Source organism: Perissodus microlepis, chromosome 9, assembly GCF_051167445.1.
Source record: "Perissodus microlepis isolate ML-2025 ecotype Zambia chromosome 9, ASM5116744v1, whole genome shotgun sequence".
In the NCBI taxonomy this organism is placed as follows: Eukaryota; Metazoa; Chordata; class Actinopteri; order Cichliformes; family Cichlidae; genus Perissodus; species Perissodus microlepis.
Genome location: NC_140469.1, coordinates 29,252,038 through 29,274,769, shown reverse-complemented (window position 1 = coordinate 29,274,769; position 22,732 = coordinate 29,252,038). Strand labels below are relative to the sequence as shown.

At 41.4% G+C, this 22,732-nt stretch overlaps 3 protein-coding genes across 7 annotated transcripts in view; 1 reads left to right on the top strand and 2 right to left on the bottom strand.

Moving 5' to 3' along the window:
* map7d2b (MAP7 domain containing 2b) overlaps window positions 1-8,064 on the bottom strand; it is a 34,280-nt gene extending 26,216 nt beyond the window's left edge. For 3 of the 5 annotated variants that reach the window (XM_084940033.1, XM_084940034.1, XM_084940036.1), the window contains exons 1-4: window positions 7,892-8,060; window positions 6,851-6,937; window positions 5,921-5,974; window positions 5,544-5,704 (exon numbers count right to left, since the gene is read on the bottom strand). In XM_084940033.1, coding sequence (XP_084796159.1) covers window positions 5,544-5,704; window positions 5,921-5,974; window positions 6,851-6,937; window positions 7,892-7,928 — 339 coding nt within the window. In that variant the 5' untranslated portion in view covers window positions 7,929-8,060. Of the gene's footprint in view, window positions 1-5,543; window positions 5,705-5,920; window positions 5,975-6,850; window positions 6,938-7,891 lie in introns of all 5 variants that reach the window. The other 2 variants (XM_084940035.1, XM_084940037.1) reach the window with 1 other exon arrangement.
* A 1,703-nt stretch (window positions 8,065-9,767) lies between these two features.
* Window positions 9,768-16,848, bottom strand: eif1axb (eukaryotic translation initiation factor 1A X-linked b). Its single transcript, XM_084940192.1, has 7 exons — window positions 16,672-16,848; window positions 15,730-15,813; window positions 13,195-13,298; window positions 12,967-13,017; window positions 12,598-12,679; window positions 11,957-12,048; window positions 9,768-11,003 (listed from the first exon to the last, which is right to left on the bottom strand). Exons 1-7 carry the CDS (start codon window positions 16,685-16,687, stop codon window positions 10,998-11,000), a joined length of 435 nt encoding a protein of 144 aa, XP_084796318.1. The 5' UTR covers window positions 16,688-16,848; the 3' UTR covers window positions 9,768-10,997.
* Window positions 16,849-17,602: 754 nt separating this feature from the next.
* On the top strand, window positions 17,603-22,707 carry LOC146380743 (uncharacterized). Its single transcript, XM_084940164.1, has 2 exons — window positions 17,603-17,702; window positions 19,640-22,707. Exon 2 carries the CDS (start codon window positions 19,703-19,705, stop codon window positions 20,747-20,749), a length of 1,047 nt encoding a protein of 348 aa, XP_084796290.1. The 5' UTR covers window positions 17,603-17,702; window positions 19,640-19,702; the 3' UTR covers window positions 20,750-22,707.
* The last annotated feature ends 25 nt before the right edge of the window (window positions 22,708-22,732 follow it).

Genomic DNA, 22,732 nt, shown 5'->3' with positions numbered 1-22,732 from the left:
TGTGCTGGTTAGCTTTCCAACAACCGCCAGAAATGTATGCTCTCGATCAAACTGACAGATACGAAACAGACGATCATTTATTCAGCAGTGTAATAACATGAGTCAGTGGTTTTAGGCAGAGTGATGCCCACTCATGACTCACGCAGAGTGAGATGAGGTGTTTCACTGCTTCTGAAGAAGAAGAAGTAAAAACAGAAAGAGCTCGTCTCAGCAGCTCAGCAGGATCCCACACCACAGCTACATCATCATATCTGCTGCACATCCGTCTGTGAATCTGAGTCATTTCACAGGATTATGATTTAAAGAAATAGTCCAGCAAAGGAGACAATTACTGCCTTTGTCTCCAGTGTAGTAGGAATGGTCATATATGAGATCGCAGAAATGCTGAATGACTTATGGATTATTTTTTAATATATACTTTTCCCTTGTTGTTACCAGCGCCTGCTAAGCTGTAATGTGCTACTTCTGATAGAAGGTGGCAGTAATGTGCCTCTGAGCTGTTTGCCAGCTTTTATTAAGCAGCACAAAGAAAAATTGCTTCGACAGAGAACTTCTAACAAAGAAGAGCTCTCCTCTTCCACACAGAGTCCAGAATGAGTGGGGCTCTGTGGAGCTGTAGAAACAACGTAAACTTTGCAGCGTAAACATTTTTCTTTTGGAAAATTTAATCCGGTTTTTAATAAAAGTTGCTCAATAAATAGTTCCAATTGTTGATTTTAATGAAACAACACTCTGTAAGTGCTCCACATGTCACTGCTTGATTTCAGGCTAACAGTCAGCCTCACTGTAAGAGAGCTGTTTTTTTCAGCGTGATGCGGTATATGTGACACATTTAACTCTATTCACTGTATTTATTCTTACAAACGCCCCCAGCTGAAGTGCAGACAATTTCTGTACAGTAGGATTAACAGGAACTGGAATTCCTCCCTTGTAGCGACACTGGTCCCACTACCTACCAGGTCTCAGGCCAGTAAAGTGTGTGGCATGATGAGATCAGATGCTTCTGTACAAACAAGAAACATGCAAAGCCAAAGTTGACTACAGCCCTCAAAAAGTCTTGTGTGGAACATCTTAAAAAAAGTGAGTGAGAATGACGTCCAGTGTGTTTAGAGAGGTTTGAGGAAAGACACAATCTAACAAGCCCAGTTAATTGATGAAAATCTAACTATAATTTTATTTGAAATATTCATTCTTCTTCATTCACATCACTTCTTCACTTCCTGCCACCATCGACTCGCTTCAGTTTGCTTACCGGACTAATCGTTCCACAGACGATGCCATATCTCACCTGCTCCACACATCCCTGAGTCACCTGGACACTGGCAGAGGGAATTATGTTAGGATGCTGTTCGTGGACTACAGTTCAGCATTCAACACAATAATTCCCTCTAAGCTTTTCACCAAGTTGACGGATCTAGGACTCAGCTCATCACTGTGTCAGTGGATCCTCAACTTCCTCACAGACAGACCCCAATCAGTGAGGGTGGGAAAACAAGTCTCCCCCTCCATCTCACTCAGCACTGGAGCGCCTCAGGGCTGTGTTTTAAGCCCCCTGCTGTACTCGCTGTACACTTATGACTCTGTAGCCACATCAGACACCACCTCCATTGTCAAGTTTGCTGATGACACTGTTGTTGAGGGCCTGATCTCCGACAACATCGAGACGGCCTACCTGGAGGAGATTAGGAACCTGGAGACCTGGTGCCAGGAGAATAACCTCCTCCTAAACATCAGCAAGACTAAGGAGCTGATCGTGGACTTCACTACAAAGCAGGCGAGGAATTACAAACCCCTCATCATCAGTGGCACGCCAGTGGAGAGAGTGGACAGTTTCCGATACCTGGGTGTCCACATCACTCAGGACCTGTCATGGTCCTGTCACATCAACACCCTGGTTAAGAAAGCCCGTCAGCGTCTCTTCTTCCTCAGAAGACTTAGACACTTCCATCTGCCACTGAAGGTGCTCAAGAACTTCTACTCCTGCACCATCGAGAGCGTCCTGACGGCAAACATCTGCACCTGGTTTGGGAACAGCACCAAGCAGGACAGACGAGATCTGCAAAGAGTGGTGCGCTCGGCTGAACGCATCATTCAATCAGAGCTCCCTGACCTGCTGTCCATCTACACCAAGCAGTGCAAGACCAAAGCTAGGAAGATCATGATGGACCTCTCCCATCCCAACAATGGACTCTTCTCACTGTTGAGGTCTGGGAAGCGCTTCCGCTCCCTTAAGGCCAAAACAGAGAGAATGAGGAGGAGCTTCTTCCCCCAGGCTATTCGGGCCCTGAACCAGGTGTAGGACTGGACTCTCCCACACATCACATCACCACACGCACTCTGGTTTTTCTTTATGCACACTTCCTATAATTTATAATCTTTATAATCTCTTTCTGCTATTTGCACATTTTTTACTGTAAATTTCTAAGTTAATTTGTACATTTTTGTAGTAACCTGTAAATTGTAAATACTGTAAAACTTTTTTCTGTCATTTAATGGTCGGGCATTGCACAGCTACAAGCATTTCACCCCCATGTCATACTGTGTATGGTTGTGTGTGTGTGACAAATAAAATTTGAATTTGAATTTCTTGTATTATAGGAGTGTTTTCCCCACATGTGCTAAAAATGTGGTAGAATAAGCTGTGGGACAGGGAAGCGCCCACAGCCAACTGAGGATACAAAAACAGCGCCAGTATTGTGACAATATGATGTAGTGTGATAATTACAGAGGACAGTGAAAATGTGAACTGGACTTAGAAAGAAATTAACTAAACAATCTTCAGTCCATTACTGATCTCTGCTACAGGCGAATCAGTTTGAAACATGAGTTGATGTTGGCGTAAGTTTAATTCAATGAAGACGCCTCTGAGGGCTCAGCGTACGAGGTCAGAAGACGGCCTCCAGAGAAAGATGTAAAAAAATCAGCTGTGCTGCAGACTGGAGATGCCCAAGAAGATAATCATGAAACGCAGAGTGGCCGGACTAAAATCACAGAAGAGAGCTCTTCATACAAGAAGTAAGAATTTTAATTTTGACTTTCAGGTCACGCAGTGGCCGCTAAATATTGGAACTTCAATCACAGTTCAGCTGAACCTGAATATTAATGCATCGCTCCTCTACACATAACACCACAGATGACTGCTTTCTGTTATATCTTATTATATCTCATATCCTGGTTTGTTTTTTGGTTGCTGATTTTTTCTGCCAATAACATGAGGAGAGGATTTCAATATCCCAAACCTGGAGATGGTGCCCTGCTCAGGAAAACAATAATGTCCAGTAACTTTAAGTCTGCAGACAACCAGCCAGCTAAACTTTTCATGTTTCAGCTGAATGCACACAACTGGTCTGCTGGCAGAAAGTCTTTAGAGCTTCTGCATTAATTACTCAGTACTTTCCTAAGCTCTGGTTCAGCCTGACAGCACAGCTGGAAACACACTGACTCGATTATGGATCGACACGGTTAATAATTCAGTGTTGGAGAGCAGCGAGCTCACAGACAGAAAAGGAAAAAGAGTGATCAGTGGTGGGAAACAGAGAAAGCCTGTCTTTCCAATAACTGTCCTGTGATCAGGTTTCTGAAGAGGGGAGATGAAGGAGGAGACAGTCTGAGGGGAGCACAGCTCAGATTTTATTTCATTGAGAAGCATAAAGTCTGTGTGACCTGGGCTGGATGATAATCCAGTTTTATTGTGCTGACCTTCTTGATGATTGATTACATTATTGTCTCGATGCTGTCTAAATTAATTATTTCATACTAATGACCTTTTAAAAACTTACAAAAGAGTATTTTTCTAGCTTAATGCTGCCAATATCAGATACACGCTGTGTGGCTAAGGTACAGCTAACTGGCTAACTACCCTCATGATAATAGCTATTACTATAGAAATTAAATGTTAGTTATATATGTTTGTTTGTTCTAGATTTATTGATGGATAAAATTATCTGACACTACAAAGAATTTAGCATCATATTGAAGTAATTAGGCAAGCTAGCTAGCTAGCATTCCTACTGAGGTATGAGGGCTTTTCTTGCTAGTTCATACTTCGCAAGTTCATTTGAGAGTCTGAACCTCCAAGGTGGGAGGACACAGTTAGTATTTCCCCTCAAATACAATTTTAACCCTTAATTTCATTTACTGGCCTGTGCATATGATATGCATAATAACAGAGTTCTTTAGAAAACAGATTATTAAAAATATATATTTTAAGCATAAATAAAACACTGAAATAAACCAAAGATCACCCCATAGAGAAGACCTAAGTGAATCATACCCTGCATTTAATGTCTACCGAGTAGGGAAAAGGGTGTGCCTGGAGTCAGGCAGTCGGAGCTCATGTTACCTGCCGAGAGCACCCGGCTCCCACAGATCATTTTTAAAACTGCTGCTAGCTGGCGAGGCAAGAGGCTGGTTGTTAAACTAGGGATGGACATCTCCTTTTGTACTAATAGGCAATATCTTGATAAAACACATATTTGAGGTTAACCACAACTACATTCTCGACTAAAAACATCTTAAAGGTTCATTTTGTGTCACAGAAACATTAATATATTCAAAATGTAAGAGTTTGGCCCTACTTTTGATTTCCGTTCCAAATGCATTCAGGTGGTGACACACAAGTCACCACCTGAAGCATCCTTGATGGGTGGAGCAGAAACACAGTGGACATTTAACTGGAACTGTACTTGTATGTTACACAAGTCAGAGAGAACACAAGTATGCATGTTGAGAAACAGCCATGAAATGTTAGCAAGCAAGTTACAGCAGTTTTTAGCTAACCTGGTTGTTAGTTGGCAACCAGGTACCAGACCAGCCCCAAGGGGTTTGAATGAATTAGCTGTGCGTTTCCCCTTTAGCTCACTAGTACTGCTTGCAGTTTAGCTGTGTTAGCAGGTTTTTTTAAAGACTGCACAAAGTCAGATTTTTCTCCAAACCACACTATTCGCCCATGAATTGACTCGCCTCTTGTGTTAACTGTATTTTTCCTTGACAGTCTGCAATGCAAACAAATTACCTGAAACCCAAAGCAGCAGAGAGCTAGCGAAGCTCATCTTTCTTTCCCAATAACCCTGTCATTAGCTAAACCCTATCTGAAGCCACATATGCTTCAGAGCCTTGGTGGGTCTCTACTCTTCTCATGTTATCTGAAAGCATGGTTATGGTCCGTTCCATTTGAAGTTCAAAGACAGAAATTTTTGAATTCCTAGTCAGAATTTTAAAGTCAGATTTCCAAGTCAGAGCAGGTCACCAGCCCCCACCTAACAATGAAGACAGTGGTAGAAAACTTTATTTGTAAGTGGCTTAAAAAGCCAAATGCAGAGAACAGACCAGACCCTGTGCAGGAACGTGCAGAAGCTTTGATTTTAAGCACAAAAACCAAGCCTCACACTGTTTAGCTAGTGAATTCTACCTTTCTAAAGAGCAAAGCAAATCCAGTTTTTTCGACTTTACCACTGGAACCCGCTTATCTTGGGATGACATCGTTCTAACATCGGGCTTCCCAGTTACATGGAACAACGCATTAGTGTGTTGTGACCTCTGACCTTTTCCGCCTCTTGCTGTTTTCGTCTCTTCTCCACGGCCGCCACCTTGCGCTGCTGCTCCTTCCTCCTCTGCTCCTCCATCTTCCTCCCTCTCTCCTCTGCGCAGCGTTCCAGTTGCTGTTGAACGCGACGCTCTTTATCCTGCAGCACCTCCGACAGCTCTGCGCACACACCGGGGTATTTGTTATTTGCTTATTTAGAAACTCAGCTTCTACTGTTTCCTCCACAACATTTTAAGGGAAATAATGCACTTCTTGATCCACTATACAGCACACTGCGTATCACAGGAAACCCTCCAACAATCTGTGCGCGTTTGCCAGTGACAGATGAAGCAGACAGACCACACTCAGCTACACCAGCTGGACAATCGCTCATACCTCGAATTTTCTCTCCGTCGTTGCTTTGCTCTTTTGCTAAATGCAGCTGGGAGCCTGTAAAAGGAAAAATTAAGTGATTAGTTTGGCCGCCTGCAGGTTCTACATATGTTTGATATCTTTCATGTTTTATCATGCTGCTTTAGCTCCACCCCTACATGTAATCACATTCACTTTGTTTGGAATTTTAACCACACAAAAACACAATCTGAAAAACAGTTAAGACAAACACGGGAATGACTCAAAAATAATACTAACGTTTATTAAAGATTCAGATTCAGGCATTCAGTTTGCAACTATCTATGTTTCAGTGTCTAACCGGACGCTGACTCTGGATGGCATTTCCTTAGACTTCCAATAAGATTATGAAGAATCATCAGTCATTTTTTAACCAGGATATGTCCTTCAGCAAACACATACTAAATAAATAAGTGTACAGAAGCTTGTTGTCAAAATTTCAGGTTGCTATCTTAAAATTTTCACTCAGTAACTCTTATCTTCAGGTTATTTTCCCAAGTTGAGTTATCTTCTCAGATGTTTTCGTTAGTAAGCAGAAATCCTGAAATAATAACCCAACGTTTTGACTTCTGAGGGGCAAAAGAACCTTTTTGTTTTATTCCAGGGGCAGAAACAAGCTTCCACGAATATGACTGTGTCATTAACTTTTGTTTAATCTCTCTTGCAGGTTTTTGTTTTGCAAAGTCATTCACTTCCTATGCTTGATTTTATCAGAACAGAGTTCTTCCTTCCTGCAGTCACCAAGTGCTGCTCATAGGGGATGCTGTGATTGTGCAGTTTGTTTTCAGCTCACTAAATAAAGCCCCTGGAGATGACTGTTGTTTTGAAGTGGCGCTCTATAAATAGAACTGTCACCTTCTTCTTTATTAAAATACTGGGAGTATGTAAAAGGCTATGATGAGATTACACATTTACCTGGAGGGCTCCTGTGATTGGATGGTGATCGAGAAGGAGATGCGTGCCTGTTGGCGAGCAGTGTTGGCGCAGGAGGAGGGACCAGCGCTGTGTTTCGGGAGAGAAGAGTCAGACATGATTCACACTTGGCCGAGAAGCAAAATAAAGCTAAAAATGTAAAACCAGAGCGGCAAACGTGACCACTCTGTTTGTCAATACGGAAGAGCAGGGATTAGGAAAGCTATCAGTCACAGGGCATCCAGATGCAATACATTTTCTGTCAGTCACTGCTTCGCCTCTGGGGGTCAGATGTCAGAGCAAGACCCCTGAGTGTAACCTCCGGCCTTCTTCCTGCTCCTTTTTTTCCCTCTTAATCTGTCAAACTGACAGACTGAAAGCAGCCAAAGGGCAACTATCCACCGCGCTCTGTGCATTCAATGGTTTTTTAAAAAAACAAACAGTGGTCTTAACATACAGGCATTAGATATGCAAATACATGCAAACATGAGCCAAAAGTCCCCTCTCCCACACTCTGTCTCCAGTGTACATTACATCACATGCAGAAATCTGCTGTTTTTTTAAGAGGATGATCGAGGACTGTGGATGGTTAAAGAGCTGACAGCCCATAAAGAGGGATGGGTGGAATCAATATAAGGTAGGATAGCAAACATAATCAGTTAGAATATTTATGATGGCCTATCATAAAATATACTTCCGAAGACGTCATTTGATGTGTATCACTCACGTAGACCTCTATATATGAAATGCAACAACATATTTGTACAACGCAACATACAAAACCATGCCTAAACATAAGAAACATTACACATCGAAAATTTATTTCCAGATGCACATATCTAAAGTAATTCTTCAGTATATGCGGATGTAACGCATGACTCTTTAAAGGTCTTTAAATGAAAATGCAGCGTGAATCAGTCCTATCCAGGTTAATGGTTGTGGGTTAATGTTTGTCCATGGGCGTTTCTGAGCGTAGGAAGATTACCCAGCCAATACTACACATTTAATATAAGATTCATAAATAGGAGCGTATATTTTTCTCACCTGTCATGTCAGCTGGACCTGGAGCCACCTGGGTCATCGAGTGTTTTCCAGTAGAGGGACGTGACAAGAGCCAGAAAGACGTTAAAGCCGCGGTACCCCACACAGGAGAGCGCCGGTCCGACACAGTGACTCAGGAGGAGTCTAGGAGGATGCTAGGAGTATGGAGGCACAGGGAGGGGAGGGGAGCAAGAGTGGATTTCTATTCGATGCTATAAAACGTAATCTTCATGTCAGTCCTCGTATATACTTCTCTCAGATAAACAAGAACCGATACCGCCAATGTAGCCATATTTAAAGCTTCAAATACAAGGGTAGCTTCAACGAAAGGTCGGGACTACTTCATAAAATAAAAATAAAAATACTGGAATGAAAGAAAAAGATTAAACATTGCTCTTTGTGATACTATAAAAGTATCTAACGTGTAGTAAAAAAATAATATTACATTTTTCCAGCTTTTTGGTTTAAAACAGAAACACGAACCTGTGACCGCTTTACATTTGGCTAATTTACATATTAATGCGCCCACTCGCACTGTTATGCGTCGCTTAGCAACCAGGTAGCGGCACTGTCGCTTGCCCAGAACTATAAAAGCACCTTGGCGGAAGAATAAATCACTGAAAAAAGCAGCTTTACAACATGTTTATGTCACTTACTTTCATTTTTGTAACTTTTCAGATTAAATCCGTTTGTCGTCACAAAAGGACACTCTCTTCCTCACGTGGCAGTAAAACTAGCTGAAATTGGCTCGTGACAGGCCGCACGTGCCGGTCCCAGCGATGCAGTTACGTCATACATAATGGCAAACCGTGAGGATGGCTGCTGTAAATGTGGGTCAGTGCTGCTGTTTTCAGATCAAAAACACACACACGCTTACTGTGTCGCCTCAGATGGCAGCGCTATAAATAACAACAATGAGGTTTTTAAATAAATCACAAAGAAAAAGTAAACGTGTGGACCACAGCCTCTCAGGCACAGATGTTTTTGTGTGATAATTGCAGAAATTCAACGAACTAAACCAGCCGATGTCTTAAAAACGGTCAAAATCCGCTTCGGTGTGCATTCAAATTATATCATATTACATAAACCCAATAATGTGGTAAAAATGGACATTTATGAAAAACCTGCAGGACACAAGACACAAACACACACAGTATAAATACAGTATAAACAGATACCAAGGGTTCTGATGTGATTAGGTATTGTTTATGCAAGCGCTATAAGCTGGAACTATAACTACTGGTGTTATAACTCACTTATAAGACAAATATTTGCTCAGCTTTTAGGTTGAAAGGCGAAAAAAAATCTTAGGTTTGTAATGACCTCTTAAAGATACATTTACAACTACAGATGTGCTGCAATAGCTCAGAAACATTTTATATACAATGTTGCAGTTCTCTGTCATAAATAAGTTTAACATTTCTGCTTACGTCCATATCTTGATAAACTCTGGATACATATTTTAATTAGACAGACAGCATATCTTACTTTGTTAGGTATGACAGAAAAGCCTGCATTACTGAGCTTCTTTCCTTGGTCTTTGTTCTCCCCAACATAAACATTTAAGAGTAGAAATAATATGAAATAAGAACTTAAATAAGGGACAGAAGGACTGGTCAACTTTAAATAAAACCATTTGGAGACAAAGAGCAGGCACACTGTGAGCCTGAGGCTGAAGGATTCACCACAGCAGGTCGTCACTTCCTGCACAGCCTCTCCACACTGTAAGGACAAAAATACCAGTTTTTGTTCCCTGCAGCCCTGAATGTTCTCAGCTTAAAATGCCCAAGAGCACAAAGTCAGTTTATCTGTCCTGCTGCCACCATCAGACCGGCACAGGAAGTGCGTTAGGCGCCCAAAAACCACGATGCCAGGTCAGTGGAGTTAAGATCTTTATTGGAAACCCAGCCTTCAAACATCATAGTACATTTTAATTTTTTATTAATTCAGTTACAACAGCAACAGGCCCCACGTCAGCTAGAGCAGTGGTTCCCAAACTGAGGTGCTGGGCCTCCTCGGGGACTGCGAGGAGGGGAAATAGATATATGCTGCAGATATAAATCACTGATTTTTCTACAGGTTCTATGCGATGATAAATGGCTGTGCTGTGAGGTTTTACTGGTTTAACTGGTGGGGATGTCTGCAAGGGGAACGTTTGGGAACCGCTGGTCTAGCGACCGGAATTGCGAGCAGCAAAGAGTTCAAAAAGAGGACAAAGAAACAACAACAGAAAGACAAATGAGGGAAGTAAACAGAGAAATACATCTGAGTCTTCTTTTGATTTTAGGGGAGCAGGATTGCCTTCATTCAGCCTGGGTTTAAACTAAAAATATGAGCTTATGTGAGCAGGCAGGGCGTAAAGGAAAGGGAGCAAAAAGCCACCGTGGAGGTCAACGCATTCTTTCTGCCATCAACAAACAACGATAAACGATCAAGGAGGAAAAACACAAACTAGTTAATGTTTTTATTGGTGAATCCAGAGATTCTGTACTCGTTTGTAAATTCCACAGTGTGAAATGAATATAAATACATTTTTAAAAGATGACATGCACTAGGTGTGAGATATTTTGCAGTCATGAGACAATGAGTGTGTTTTCTGTGCAGCTGTGTGTAAAATTAAGGAGGGAAAAAAATCAAAACTGAGATGGCAGATTTGCCTTTTTCTGTTGCAGCTGGAAGCAAAAGGTAAAAATCTAGAAATGCTCCAGATGTTCACCTTACACGTATGATGCAGTCGATCAGCTCAGATTCTCCACAAAGGTGGGAAAAGCAAACTGTCGGCGTCATCATCATCTTCATAATCATCATCCTCAGTGGTCTCCGTCTGATAACTGAGACAGTCTCTAAAGCAGCGTCTTGTCTAATAAATCAAAGTACTGATGGTGATCTCCCCCCGTGTGAAATGCACTTAAAGTTCTCCAAACAACAAAGATGTCTACTGATGATAAACAAGCTGGATTAAACATACTGTATATTAATAAACTGTATTGGACTGGCATAGGCTGATCTTAATAAAAATAATTATTTTCGGTGCGCTGTGTTCGGCTCGAAAGATCCCAATCGGAGCATCTCTAACGAAATCCCACCTTCTCCCTCCAGTGGCAGGATTTTAGATCTGCAAAGAGGAAGAGGAAACATTTGAGTTTGTTCTGCACAATCTGATCCCAGCGTGCACGCAGTTGTTTAGTTATCCACCATATTTAGACCAAACAAACTACTTCTACAGTTTATATCATGTTGGGGGTTAAAGTGCAACCAAAGATGGTGAGGATCATCAAATATCTATAAAATCTCTCAAATGCATTAATCTAAAACGCATTTGAAAGAAGCCAATATAAGGCTGTTAGAAGGTGCAAGACTCCAAAGTCACTTAAAAACAAGTTTACGCCCAGGCTCGCTCAGCTAAACTGTCTCGTCAGAACCATCCTCACATCTCTTTTTTTCCCTGTTTTTGTTTTAAATCAGAAATGAACTTAAATACGACCAATTATGATTTATAAGCTTTTTGTCTATAAAATGCAATAAAATGTGACCACCACAACTTTTTTGATGACACAAGCTCCAAGACCAAACTTGTTTAAGAGCAAGCAAAGCAGGAAACCTCTAAGTTAATGCAGCAGCTTTGTTGTTGTTTTAAGAGCAGAGGTGCAGCTAAAGCTTTATTCTCAAATTCTCTCCTCACTGATAACTGCTTCACCTGTGATGTGCTTCTGACACCTCGACATCCACTTTTCTCCTTTAAAAACATCCCGACTTTCAGTTAACTCTCACAGGAGACGCAGGTTTTATCATGTCGGGATCAGAAATGACTTTCATTGTGAACCAGTTTACCAAATACTGATATTTGCTGATCATTTTTGGCTCCACTGTGTCTCAGAAAATAAGGTCACTGGTGGAGATTTAGAACTAAAAAAAGAAAGTAAAATTATGCTGCTAGTTCTTTATATTTAATTCAAGGTGTTGTACTGGCTTCAAGACTACATTTGGGATTATAATCCACTCCTGTGAAGAATTAAATTCAGGTACTTACAATATATAAAAAAATATTGTTCAATTACGCCAACTTACATCATCAATGTCCTCATCATCATCTGCAATGTCATCGAACTGAATCTCATCGTCGTCTCCCGGTCCAAATGTGTCTGTCTCGTTGATTTTGGCTGCAGATGAAACAGAAAATGCATCAGAAAAATCTCACGAGTACTCACGCCGACCCCAGAGTGAATCTAATCACGCCACAGGGTCGGACTGTGCAGTTATAGATGCTCTGAATGCTCTCCATCACCATCAGGGAGCAGTTTGGAAATGAGACTGTCACCACTTCTCCACCTTGCACGTGATTTATTAGTGGAGAAACCTTGAACTGTTATTTTGAAAGTTCATGCATGGCTAACCGGGTAGCCCTAACTCTTCCTCTACTGTTTTCCTGCAGTTGGTCGGGTCATCACCACGGTGCTGCTACTTTGCTCAGTCCCAAAATTCAGTATGTTTGTAATGTGCAATGAGGCCCTCTGCTGATCAAAACCTGCAACTATTTTCCACCTTGGATTTGCAAGAAAACAGAATACTACTTCACCTACAGGTCTGACACAATGTTTGTGGAAGTTCATGGAAGTAAAACAGACACCAGACAAACAGCTGCAGTAACATTAACACAGCAAGTTTTTAAAAAACTGCCTCATTAATGCGACACGTGCAGCGTAACTCACCGTGCTCTGGCAGCTCTCCGTACGCTTTCAAACTGCGAGCCTCGTCTGCGTTGTACTTAAGGATGACGTCAGCTTTGTTGTCCTGGAACAGAAGTTGGGGTTGAAGTTTGTGTTACTGATCGCAGTAACTTGAGAATTTTTAACTAAGCCCCCCTACAGAGCCCCGTAAGTAGGACTCTCCATGTAAACACAACTGTGAGCAGTTTTCTGTTATTTCTGGCCATCATAAACATCAACATCTCTACTGATAAAACACAAATAAGTTAAGGAAAAGTAATTCAGGCTGTTAAAGCTTCACGGTGCCCTCTCAGTGACTGACAACACAGTATTAGTGGTCTGATCTGAAGCCTGTGTGAGCGACCAACACACCTGATAATCCCTCAGCCCGACCAGGATGATGTCCGACGTGTTAATCCAGACCTGGAGGAAAACAAAACAAAGCAGGGATGAGTCGCACAGGGTCACGCTGCACTTTGTGACCCGTGCACACGCTGACGGCGGCTGCCTGAGAAAATGCTGACGCGGCGTCACACCACAGAGTTTCCTCTGTGTGTGATGGTGGGAGAAGGCGACAGAAGGTGCTCGGGTCATTCCTACCTTTTTCCGGAGTTTTCCTCTGATGTGGCAAAGCCGCTTGGTTCCATCGAAGCACATCGCCTCCAGACGTCCGTTCCCCAACATTTTAATCACCTGAGCGTATTCTGAGACACACAAGAGAGCAAAGGAAGCTTAAATCAACCCGTGATATACTCGCCTGTAATAAAGGGCTCGTACACTGTTCAGAATAGAAGGAATAAAGCATTATGAATCTATTTTAGCTGCCTTGGTGCAAATGAAAGTGACAGATTCACTGGATGAGACAACAACAAGACAACCCCCACAAAGGGAATAGCAGGTGGTGCCCACAGACTGCTCGCTCTTCCTCTCTTCTGACTGATTTTTCTCTAGTTTTGCTTTTTGTTAGTGTACTGATGGTTGCCCGTGCAGTCCAGATCTTTCAGGATCTCCATGCCTGCGGTCACAGGAAAGTTTGCCGAGTCTCCCAGCAGAGTGCCAAGATTTGGAGTGGACACCAGCAGGAGGAGAGCTAGACAAAGCTGCAGATAACAGCAGCCGAGCAGCAGGAACAGTATGTGCTGCTTTGCAGGTCACTCGTGTGCATGTTTCTGAACAAACTGTTCACACTGAGCACATGTGACAGATGTGACAGTCTGAAGCCTGAAACACATTCCAGAATGACTGCTTTGTCTGCGATCCTATCCTGGTGCTTTGGGTTCTTCCTGGTACAGAACAGTTCTTGAATGATGAAGGCAGAACTGACCCACACCTTCCCCACAGCTGAATCAGAACCTCTGAAGTGTTCTGTACCCATGCTTCCAAATAGCACCAGACTGTCCAGGAGGTCCCTGATTCTCTGATCCAGGTCTGGTAGGATCAGTGACACATGCACCGAGGCTGTTAGGAGTGGATCCAGCCATAAATATTTGTGAATGGCATAATGACACAAGATAGATCATCCAGTGATTGCAATGTTTAACTTTAAATTTTAATTTGTTTTTAAACCTGCTCCTCAGAAGGTTGTTACATCTGGATTTGAGCAGTGCATTTTTGAGCAGCTCCAGCTGTATCCTGACACTTCTAAGCTGAAGATCCTGCTCTGCATTTGGCAGCATTGAACACTGCGGTCTGACTGCAGGCTTGTTTGTTGAGCCAGTAAACCCCTCAGTCATCCAGCGCTCTAAACATCACTGCTCTTAAATCCTTTCCTTCTGCTAAAAGGGAGTTTTTCCTTCCCACTGTCACCAAATGTTTGTTTATAGTAGGTCATGTAAAAGTTGGGGTTTCTTTCTAATGCTGTGGGGTCTTTACCTTAAAGCGCCTTGAGGCAACTGTTGGTGTGAATTGGTGCTATACAAACAAAATTAAATTGATATGAATTAAATGACACCTGCCAGCTGGGGAGCTGGTGTGTTTTGACTGTCTACTCATCAACTACAGCTGATATTTTAAATCCTCACAGCTTAACGACACATTTTTTAAGCAAATATTTGATTTACCATCAAATAATTGTCACATATGCAAGCACAGGACTGTGAAAACTTCAAGCATTTTTTTGTTTGGATAAAACTGATTAGATTAGATTGAAAGATTACATTTCAATCTTAGAGATCTAAGTAGTTCTAACATGAACGATGAGCTATGACACTCTTACAGTTCTTAAAACTGTGCCCAACTTACAACAATCGGGATTTTTTTTTCCTCCTTAAATTTATTTTTGTCTTTTTGTATTCATCCTGTTACTTTCTAAACGTTTAGATGATATTCAGGTTTCCCAAAGCATTTAGGTATTTTTTTATATCATGTCTTCATTTTGATTTCAAGTTATTGAGATCATTTTTTATTTGCAGGTGCTAAAAAAAGGAAAAAGAGAGAGAGACATAATATAGTGAAACATAGCCCTGTGTAACTGTTTTACAGCTGATACAGTAAACTAACACTAGAACAAACTTTTATTATTACTATTTAAATAACTCTTTTCTTCTTCATACACTGACCACTATACTTTTAGTATTTGACGTGTTTGTTTTAGGGAGGCACTTTTTATTCTGTTTTATTGAATTTACCGAGCTCACTCTACAGACCCAACTTATCCAATAATATGCAGCTTTTTAAACAGCATTTTGTTCCATTCATTTAAAAGGTTTAATTATTTTTTTTACCTTTATTACATTTTATTTTGTAATTTACTCATCACTCTCCTTTGTGTAACTCAATTTTATTTTCCCATAAGAAGAAATACTGTATTTTAACTGAGACATACTTTAAAACCTTAATAGTTCACTCTTCATCCCACTCACATCAAACACACTAAATTACTGTTTGTTAAGGACATGCAGTGATACTTAATCCTAGACCTTATGAATAAGTTTATACTTCGTCCTACTCCTTTTTGAACATGTAAATTCAGTGCTATAATGTTGTCAGTGTTTTGTTTACCTGACAATTTTCTGTAAGGCACTCCTTTCTGTGAACAGCATTATATTGTGCAAGCAATACTTGCATACTTGCTTAGCTCGGAGGTGAAGGCAACTCTTCTAACCCACAAACAGAATAAACTGAACCCACACTTACCCTGTCCATCCTCCTTGAACACCAGCTCCCTCTTCTCAGACTCATTTTCGTTCTTTCCACGTCGCCGATTTTTACCTCCTTTACCTGTAAACAGAAACAAGCAGAAATACATTAGTGGTTTGTGTCAATTTCACTGTTTTGTTTTTTTAAACGTACATATAAATAATTTTGGCGCCATAAGCAATCAACCAACAACACCAATACTAAGATTTCATGAGATTGGCTTGAGTGGAGTTAAATTTAATCAAGCTTAAGGCAGCTTTTTGTTTAGCAACAGAACAAAAATGACTAGAAACACCAGAAACTTCTGCTAAACAAGACAACACTGACACCTTGTTTTAAGTACATGTGAATGGTTCAATTTCAGTTATCCAAACTGGCTTTTTATCGTGGTACACAGCAGAGATGGCATTAATTTCAACGCCTGTGTGAGCTTCTCTCTGAAAGGGGAACCGGACAGAAACAGGAGCTAACCTTTATGTTAAGGGTCGTAACATCGTCCAAACGCTACAATACCATCTGGAGAATAGTTTAGAACCCAGTATAAAGACACTCTGGTGTTTTAAAAGGCTGAATATTGGTGAAAATTGGAGGCGGATATTACGGGCCAGCCCGGGTGGGGTAGGTGGGGTAACTAGGTAGAAGCTAGCTGGTTAGCTGTAATAGTTAGCAGCGGACTACACCAGTAATCAGGTTAGCTCAATCGTTAACGGAGAAGGAGAACTTTATTAGATTTCTCCTAAATTCACAGTTACCCCGCATAGAACCAAACAGAGCGGGTAAACATCACGTATACCACGCTAACGGTCGTGTAAACGAGGTTCCGCGGGGCTAACTAGCAGCAGCCGGTCGGTGTCACGTTTTCGCTGCGTGTGTCCGCGGCGGGCTCCGACACAATCAACTGAAACACGTCGCTAACGAACGGCTTCCCGCTAACCTTACCTTTATTTTTGGGCATATTCTTTCACGCCTCGGTCACGGTAGTTCCGCTCGGTAGAAATGACCAGCTGTTAAACAATAACTGTTCACGAGAAGTGAGCGAATGCAGAGAAAGCACAGATCTGACGAGATGCTAGCTACTCAGCGTCGAATCACTCATCAGAAGTGCGCATGCGCAGACCAGGACATTCAAAACCTCAGTACTTTATTGGAACAGGGCATTGTTACAGAGACAAAGCTCTTCTTTCAGTAAAGAAGCAACAGTGACGAAATTAACCTCTAATAAATGTAAAAGTACCGTAGTAGTAGTAATTCTTATTGCTTATGTTCAATTTTTACATTATTATCATACAGTTAAAAAAACATTTTTATTGTGGCTGTTTTATTTTCTTCAGCTATTAATGTATTGATTTATATTCACATTCTTACGTTTTATTTTATTTTATAAAAACATTATTTCAATATTTTCTTACATGTACCTTAACCTGTGGAGCTTCTTCACGAATTAGATTATGATTTTTTTAAATGATATTTTATTCAATTTTATTGTATTTTATTTCCAATCTTCTTTTAGTTTTTTATTGATTTTTTTATGTTGAGGGCTATTCTGTTGTTTCCTTTACTCATTTTTATTCCATTTTAATGTAATTTTTAAATTTACCCCGAGCTCCTTACTAAATTACAAATGTCTATTTTTTTATATTTATTATTATTATTATTATTATTATTATGACATTTTAACTTATTAAGCTCATTTTATGTGACTTTATTTATTAGTTTACACGTAACTGAGTCCCTTCTGGGGTATCTTGTATCTTATCGTACAGTATCGTCTGTTGTACAGTATTTTACTGAACTGTTTTTCGCTGACTGCTGGTACTTTTAAAGTACACCCAGGGCTCCAGGGGGCGCTCTGTCATGTGTTTTCAGCTCGTTAGTTTGTCCTGAAAGAAAACACACGTCTTTTTGTGTGTTTTCTTTTTGTGGCTCAGCTAGCTTTCTGCAGGAAATCTGACCATCTGCATCGATTAAAGGTGAACGATTAGCTGTATCTGAACATTTGTGCATGCAGTTCAACTCTTTTCCTTTAATGTTAAAGAGCCAACTAGTTCATAGTGGAGAAATCTGAACCTCAGAGCTGCCCCTATTTACTGATTAGCTGTTCGTTGCTAAGCTAATGGTTGTGATGGCTGACTTCGGCAGCAGGGTCGTGCTGAATGTTGACTCTATTCTTGCTGTTATTTAAAAGAATAAACAGAAAAGACTTTAGCAGAAAAATAGGTCGTGGCGGATTATTTATTAGAGAAAAAATGTTTCGTTAAAATGTGAAGTGTCGCTGCTCACGTCTCACTTCTACTTAAAACAGAACATTTTGAATGGAAGTCTTGTTATAACAGGAATGATCAAAATAAACATTTAAACGTGCACTTATAAAAAAGGAATACAAAATTATAATGAAAAATTATAATATTAGCTAATATAATCTACATGTATGTGAAAATTAAAATATTATAATAGAAAAAATGGTCTTAATGGCAATTGCATGAATTATGGGCAAGAGCTGTGCAGTTACATAAATAAACAGTAAAATGCTTACAGTTATACCGGAAGTATTTTACTGTAATCACAAATGATTATTTGACATAATAAACACAATTACAGATTTTGTAAATAATACAAGTAGTTATTGTACTATATATAATAATATAATAATTGTATTATGAACAATAATTTTCTTGTTTATTGTCTATTTATATGTTAATGCATACCTGCATCAATGAATGAGTAGCATACAAGCATGTACAGATAAAAACTACGAACAAATACCTGGACATGTAATATTAATATTCATTAATCATTAGTTAATAATATGTTTCCTGCTGAGTCTGAGTGGAACTGCTTTTACTCAAATTCAGCTCCATCACCGTGCAGACCTACATCTTTCAGCTGCTCCATCCCACCCTATCCCTGGGATCTTCCTTTGTGTCACCAACTGCCTGCATGTCCTCCTCCACTACATCCATGATTCTTCTCAGAGGTCTTCCTCTTTTCCTCCTCCCTTGCAGCTCCATCTTCAACATCCTTTCTCCTCCTTTGCACATGTCCAAACCACCTCAGGCTCGTGTCTCTAACTTCTTCTCCTTCTGATCTTTTTATTTCTAAGTCTTTCCATCCTGGTCACTCCAAACAAAAATAAAACTTGGATAATATTTAGTATTTATGAATAAATGTTAAGTGTTTAACATTGGACTTTGGTGGGCTGCCCAGAGGGATGAAGAAAGTTTACCTATAAACCCCGAGTCAGAGATGAGGGGTGTCACAAGGGCAGTTATCGACTTTCTCTGCTAAACCAGACTTTGTCCTTGAGGCTCTGAGTGCGCTCTCATAAAAAGGGGCCTTTCACACATTATAGGAGTATTCTTCCACACAAAATGATGTTATGAGTCCAGCATGTTCCAAGCTAGCACACCACTCAGGTGTGTTTTGAGATTTATTTTTATTGTTTTATCAATTTCAGACAGCATCTCAGTCAGTTCACTATCACATATTCCCATATGCTCTTATTTTGAAAGTTGATTCACTATTGACAAACTTGCATCGGCCCTTCCTGTCTCCCGTTTTTCCAACAATAGGCTGATCAGAGTGCTTTTGCTGTGACTGCCAGACTCTGATCCTGTGGTCAGACTGACTTTGACTTCACCGTCTTGGGTGATGTTAGTCCTTGTTCTGCTCTTTGAGATGGAGCTGCTCTCTAACCAGGATGTGATGCAGGTGGAGGATTGTTTCATGAGCTGCCACGCCGAGCAGAACGAGGACGCCAGTCACAAACCAATATTTACTGTCAGGAAATACTGTGTATATGGTATTGATTTATTGATATATCTAAGAAAGACTTTTTATGCCTTCATTCTGTAGTATTTTATCTGTTTGCTGCGGGAAGTTATAATGTAATACATTTTTCTCCTTTCAGACGGCTTCCAAGCAGTCGACCGTTCAAAGCGGAGGTGCAGGAAAAGCATCATCATCCTCGGTCATGGCCGGAAACAAAAACTGGGATGGCGCCGGCGGGATGGACCAGATAACAGTCGTGAGAATAGACGACACTCACATCGCTGAAGAGGAGTCGCACGTCGACGGGAAGGTGTTCTACGAGGTGGAGTGCTCGCTGCCTGCGGAGGACGAGGTCGTGGGAGAGGATGACGATGACGGCGTCTACGTCATCGAGTATTCAAACCCTGAAGAGGAGGGGGAGAGTTACCAGTTCACGATGTCCGTAGATCGGTCGCTCCCAGCAAAAGAGCCGATTGTTAAAACTCCGGTGGTCAGCGAGAACCCCGGAGCTCTTCTGCCGTCCAGACCGGCGAGGTTGCGACCTCAGGTGAGCCAGAAGAGGAGGTTGGTAACCGAGGAAGAGGAGATCAAAAGCGAAGAGTTCACGGTGAGCAATAAGAGCGTGCTGGCGCTGGGAGAGGATTACAGCGACGTGATGGAGATGAACTCGGGCTCAGGTAAGAAACTGGTGTGCACGATGTGCCCGCCGCCCGGCAAGTTTTTCAAGAGGGCGTCTGGGCTGGCGGTGCATTTAAAGCAGATGCACCACATGGAGGGGAAGAAGACGTTCTTCTGCACCTCCTGCCAGCAGTCGCTCCGCACTCAGATCGAGCTGGACGCGCACACGAGGCGCCACGCCAACCAGGACGCCGTGTTCGTCTGCCGCCTCTGCGCAGCCGAGGAGGAAGCCGGCACGGAGGAGAAGAAGGGGTTCAAAGGGTCCAGGTGGGGCCTGAAGAAGCACCTGGAGAAGGAGCATCCAGGTGTTATCCCGCGCTGTGACATCTGCAACAAAGGCTTCAAGACGCTCGTGTCGTACCTCGCCGACCAGTTCCGGCACGTCGGGGTGTCGCCATACTACTGCGCCAAGTGTCAGATCTACGAAATGACTGAGCGCGGTCTGAGCGTGCACATCAGAAACCACAACAAGAAGAAGATGACTGAGCAGAAGGCTAATGAAAGCCGCCTGCAGACTTTTGAAGTCTCCGCCGGTGCTGATAACTCGGCGACAGACGACTCCGACTTCTGACGCTCCAGACTCACCGTTTAGCTTCGTGTTCGAGTGAAGCGGCTCACAGACGTCAGGGTCAAATCCCACATTTTATGCATCTGAACTGAACTTTGGGCAAAAAAACGTTTCCCCTAACAGTTAGAAAACCTTTTTTGTGTGTGTGTGCAGTTAATGACCAAACATGTTACTGTTTAAGTAGAAGTGTCTAAGAATTATTTGAATTCCCGTCCTTTATTTTCAATTAGGGATAATCGTAGTTGATGAAACGGGACAAAAAACTTGTCTCAAAGAAAAACGTCCAGAAAACGGTCAGAATCAGCACAGGCGTCCATATAACTACTGTGTGTGTATTTAAAAGACATTTCAGTAACCATCTTTTTTAAATGTTGCTGATATCTGTGGCGCACACACACAGTCAGATTAGTCTTCTTACCTTGCAGGTTAACCCGTAATGGTCACAGCTGTGATTCCATCAGACGTGACTTCCAGGGTCGCCTCAAGTCTGTTTTTAAAAGAAAGTTAAGCAGCACAGAGCAGGCGATTAGGTCAGGAAGTCAGAGACAGCAACAGCATAAAGAATTTGATACATTTTCAAAAAAAAGATCCTTTGAAGACTAAACTCTTGTTTCTGAAACACTCCCGCTGTGAAAGGTGGATCAAAACTTCACCAAAGAGAAGCAGCCGCTGTGTTTCAGGGTTAAGTTTACGTGCCCGCGCTCGTTTTCTCAAACAAGGTGCTTCCCTGCACGAATAGCAGGACTGTACTTATGATGGCCCCCTACAACCAGCAGGTAACTACTACTGTACATCAATAAAATGAATATATCTAAACTGGGATGCCTCCAGGGGTCTCCTAGGTGACGTGTTTCAGACTGGGTAAAAGTCAGCTAGAAAAAAGGGCAAACGGTCCAAGTTTGAGACATCAGAGCAGGTTACAGCCAATCTGGTGCAGTTTTCTAAAAATTGCACTCTTGGACTAAAACTGAATTTTCCAAACATAAATGCAGTCGCTCGAAGGAGGCGTTATTACAGAAACTTTCCAGGTGTAACTCCCATTTCATGAAGTGTTACAGAAAAATATAACCGACACAAACAGACCCAAGCTTTCAGTCACATCACATGATCTTTTTTTACAGGTGCTAAAATAAAAGGATCAAACACTCTGGACCAGCAAACAAAGGAAACACCCCAAACACTAAGACATTTAAGCTGTTTGTGGAGTGGAAATGCCAAAAGTTTGAACCTTTCACTTCACTTGGTGTGCGTTATTTTTATATATTACTGGTCAGCTGACCTCAAGAAGTTACGACAGAAGACAGATTCAAAGCTGTTCATTTGCCTTTTTCGTTGAGTATGTGTTATACCTTTTGTGAAGGAGCTTTCCAAGGTGGTAAAAGCTACAAATATTTAAAAAGACCCAAAAAACTTTAAAATACACATAACTTTGTGTAACAGGAATACAGATAATTATCATTACACGGTCCCTCTATACTCAATGTAGGACTCTTTTAGTGGACTCTGGCCACACATTGGAAACCAATGAAATGTTACAGTCTTAACTGCGTTTGTGAAGTTTGTACTGAAATATGCATCAACGCTAAATCAAGCATAAAACTCTTTTCGAGGCTAAAATGTGGCTTTTAAAGAGCCGGCCGTGTGTAATTAAAGTGCCACAGAGCTCACTCGTTTCAGGAGCCGAAACCTTTCAAATGTTGTTTTAAACTCATCCTGTCATAACTGTACTTTTTATGTTACAGGAGGTGAAAATCATTCGAATATGAACTGAGTTTGCTGCATAAACACTGAAAGGAGATGCAACGAGCTGTGTTATGAAGCGTTTTAGTTTTTCTTCTTTTTAATTGAAATGCAGTGTTTGCAATCGCAGGTTTGCTGTGTTAATTTTTTGCTTTTTTGTTCTTTGCTGTGGTGATTTCATTTTTTTCCTGCAACATTGCATTAAAGGGAAATGCCACTGATTCTTAGCGCTGCTGTTTTCTGTTC

Bases quoted from the DNA above. Each gene is read 5' to 3' on its own strand.
- LOC146380743 (XM_084940164.1), top strand. From the start codon at position 19,703: ATGGCCGGAAACAAAAACTGGGATGGCGCCGGCGGGATGGACCAGATA.
- eif1axb (XM_084940192.1), bottom strand. The intron at 13,299-15,729 runs GTAAGTGTGGGT...TGTGTGTCTCAG, and splicing joins GTTCAAGGAGGATGGACAGG to AATACGCTCAGGTGATTAAA. The intron at 12,680-12,966 runs GTGTGTTGGTCG...CTTCTGTTCCAG, and splicing joins TCGGGCTGAGGGATTATCAG to GACAACAAAGCTGACGTCAT.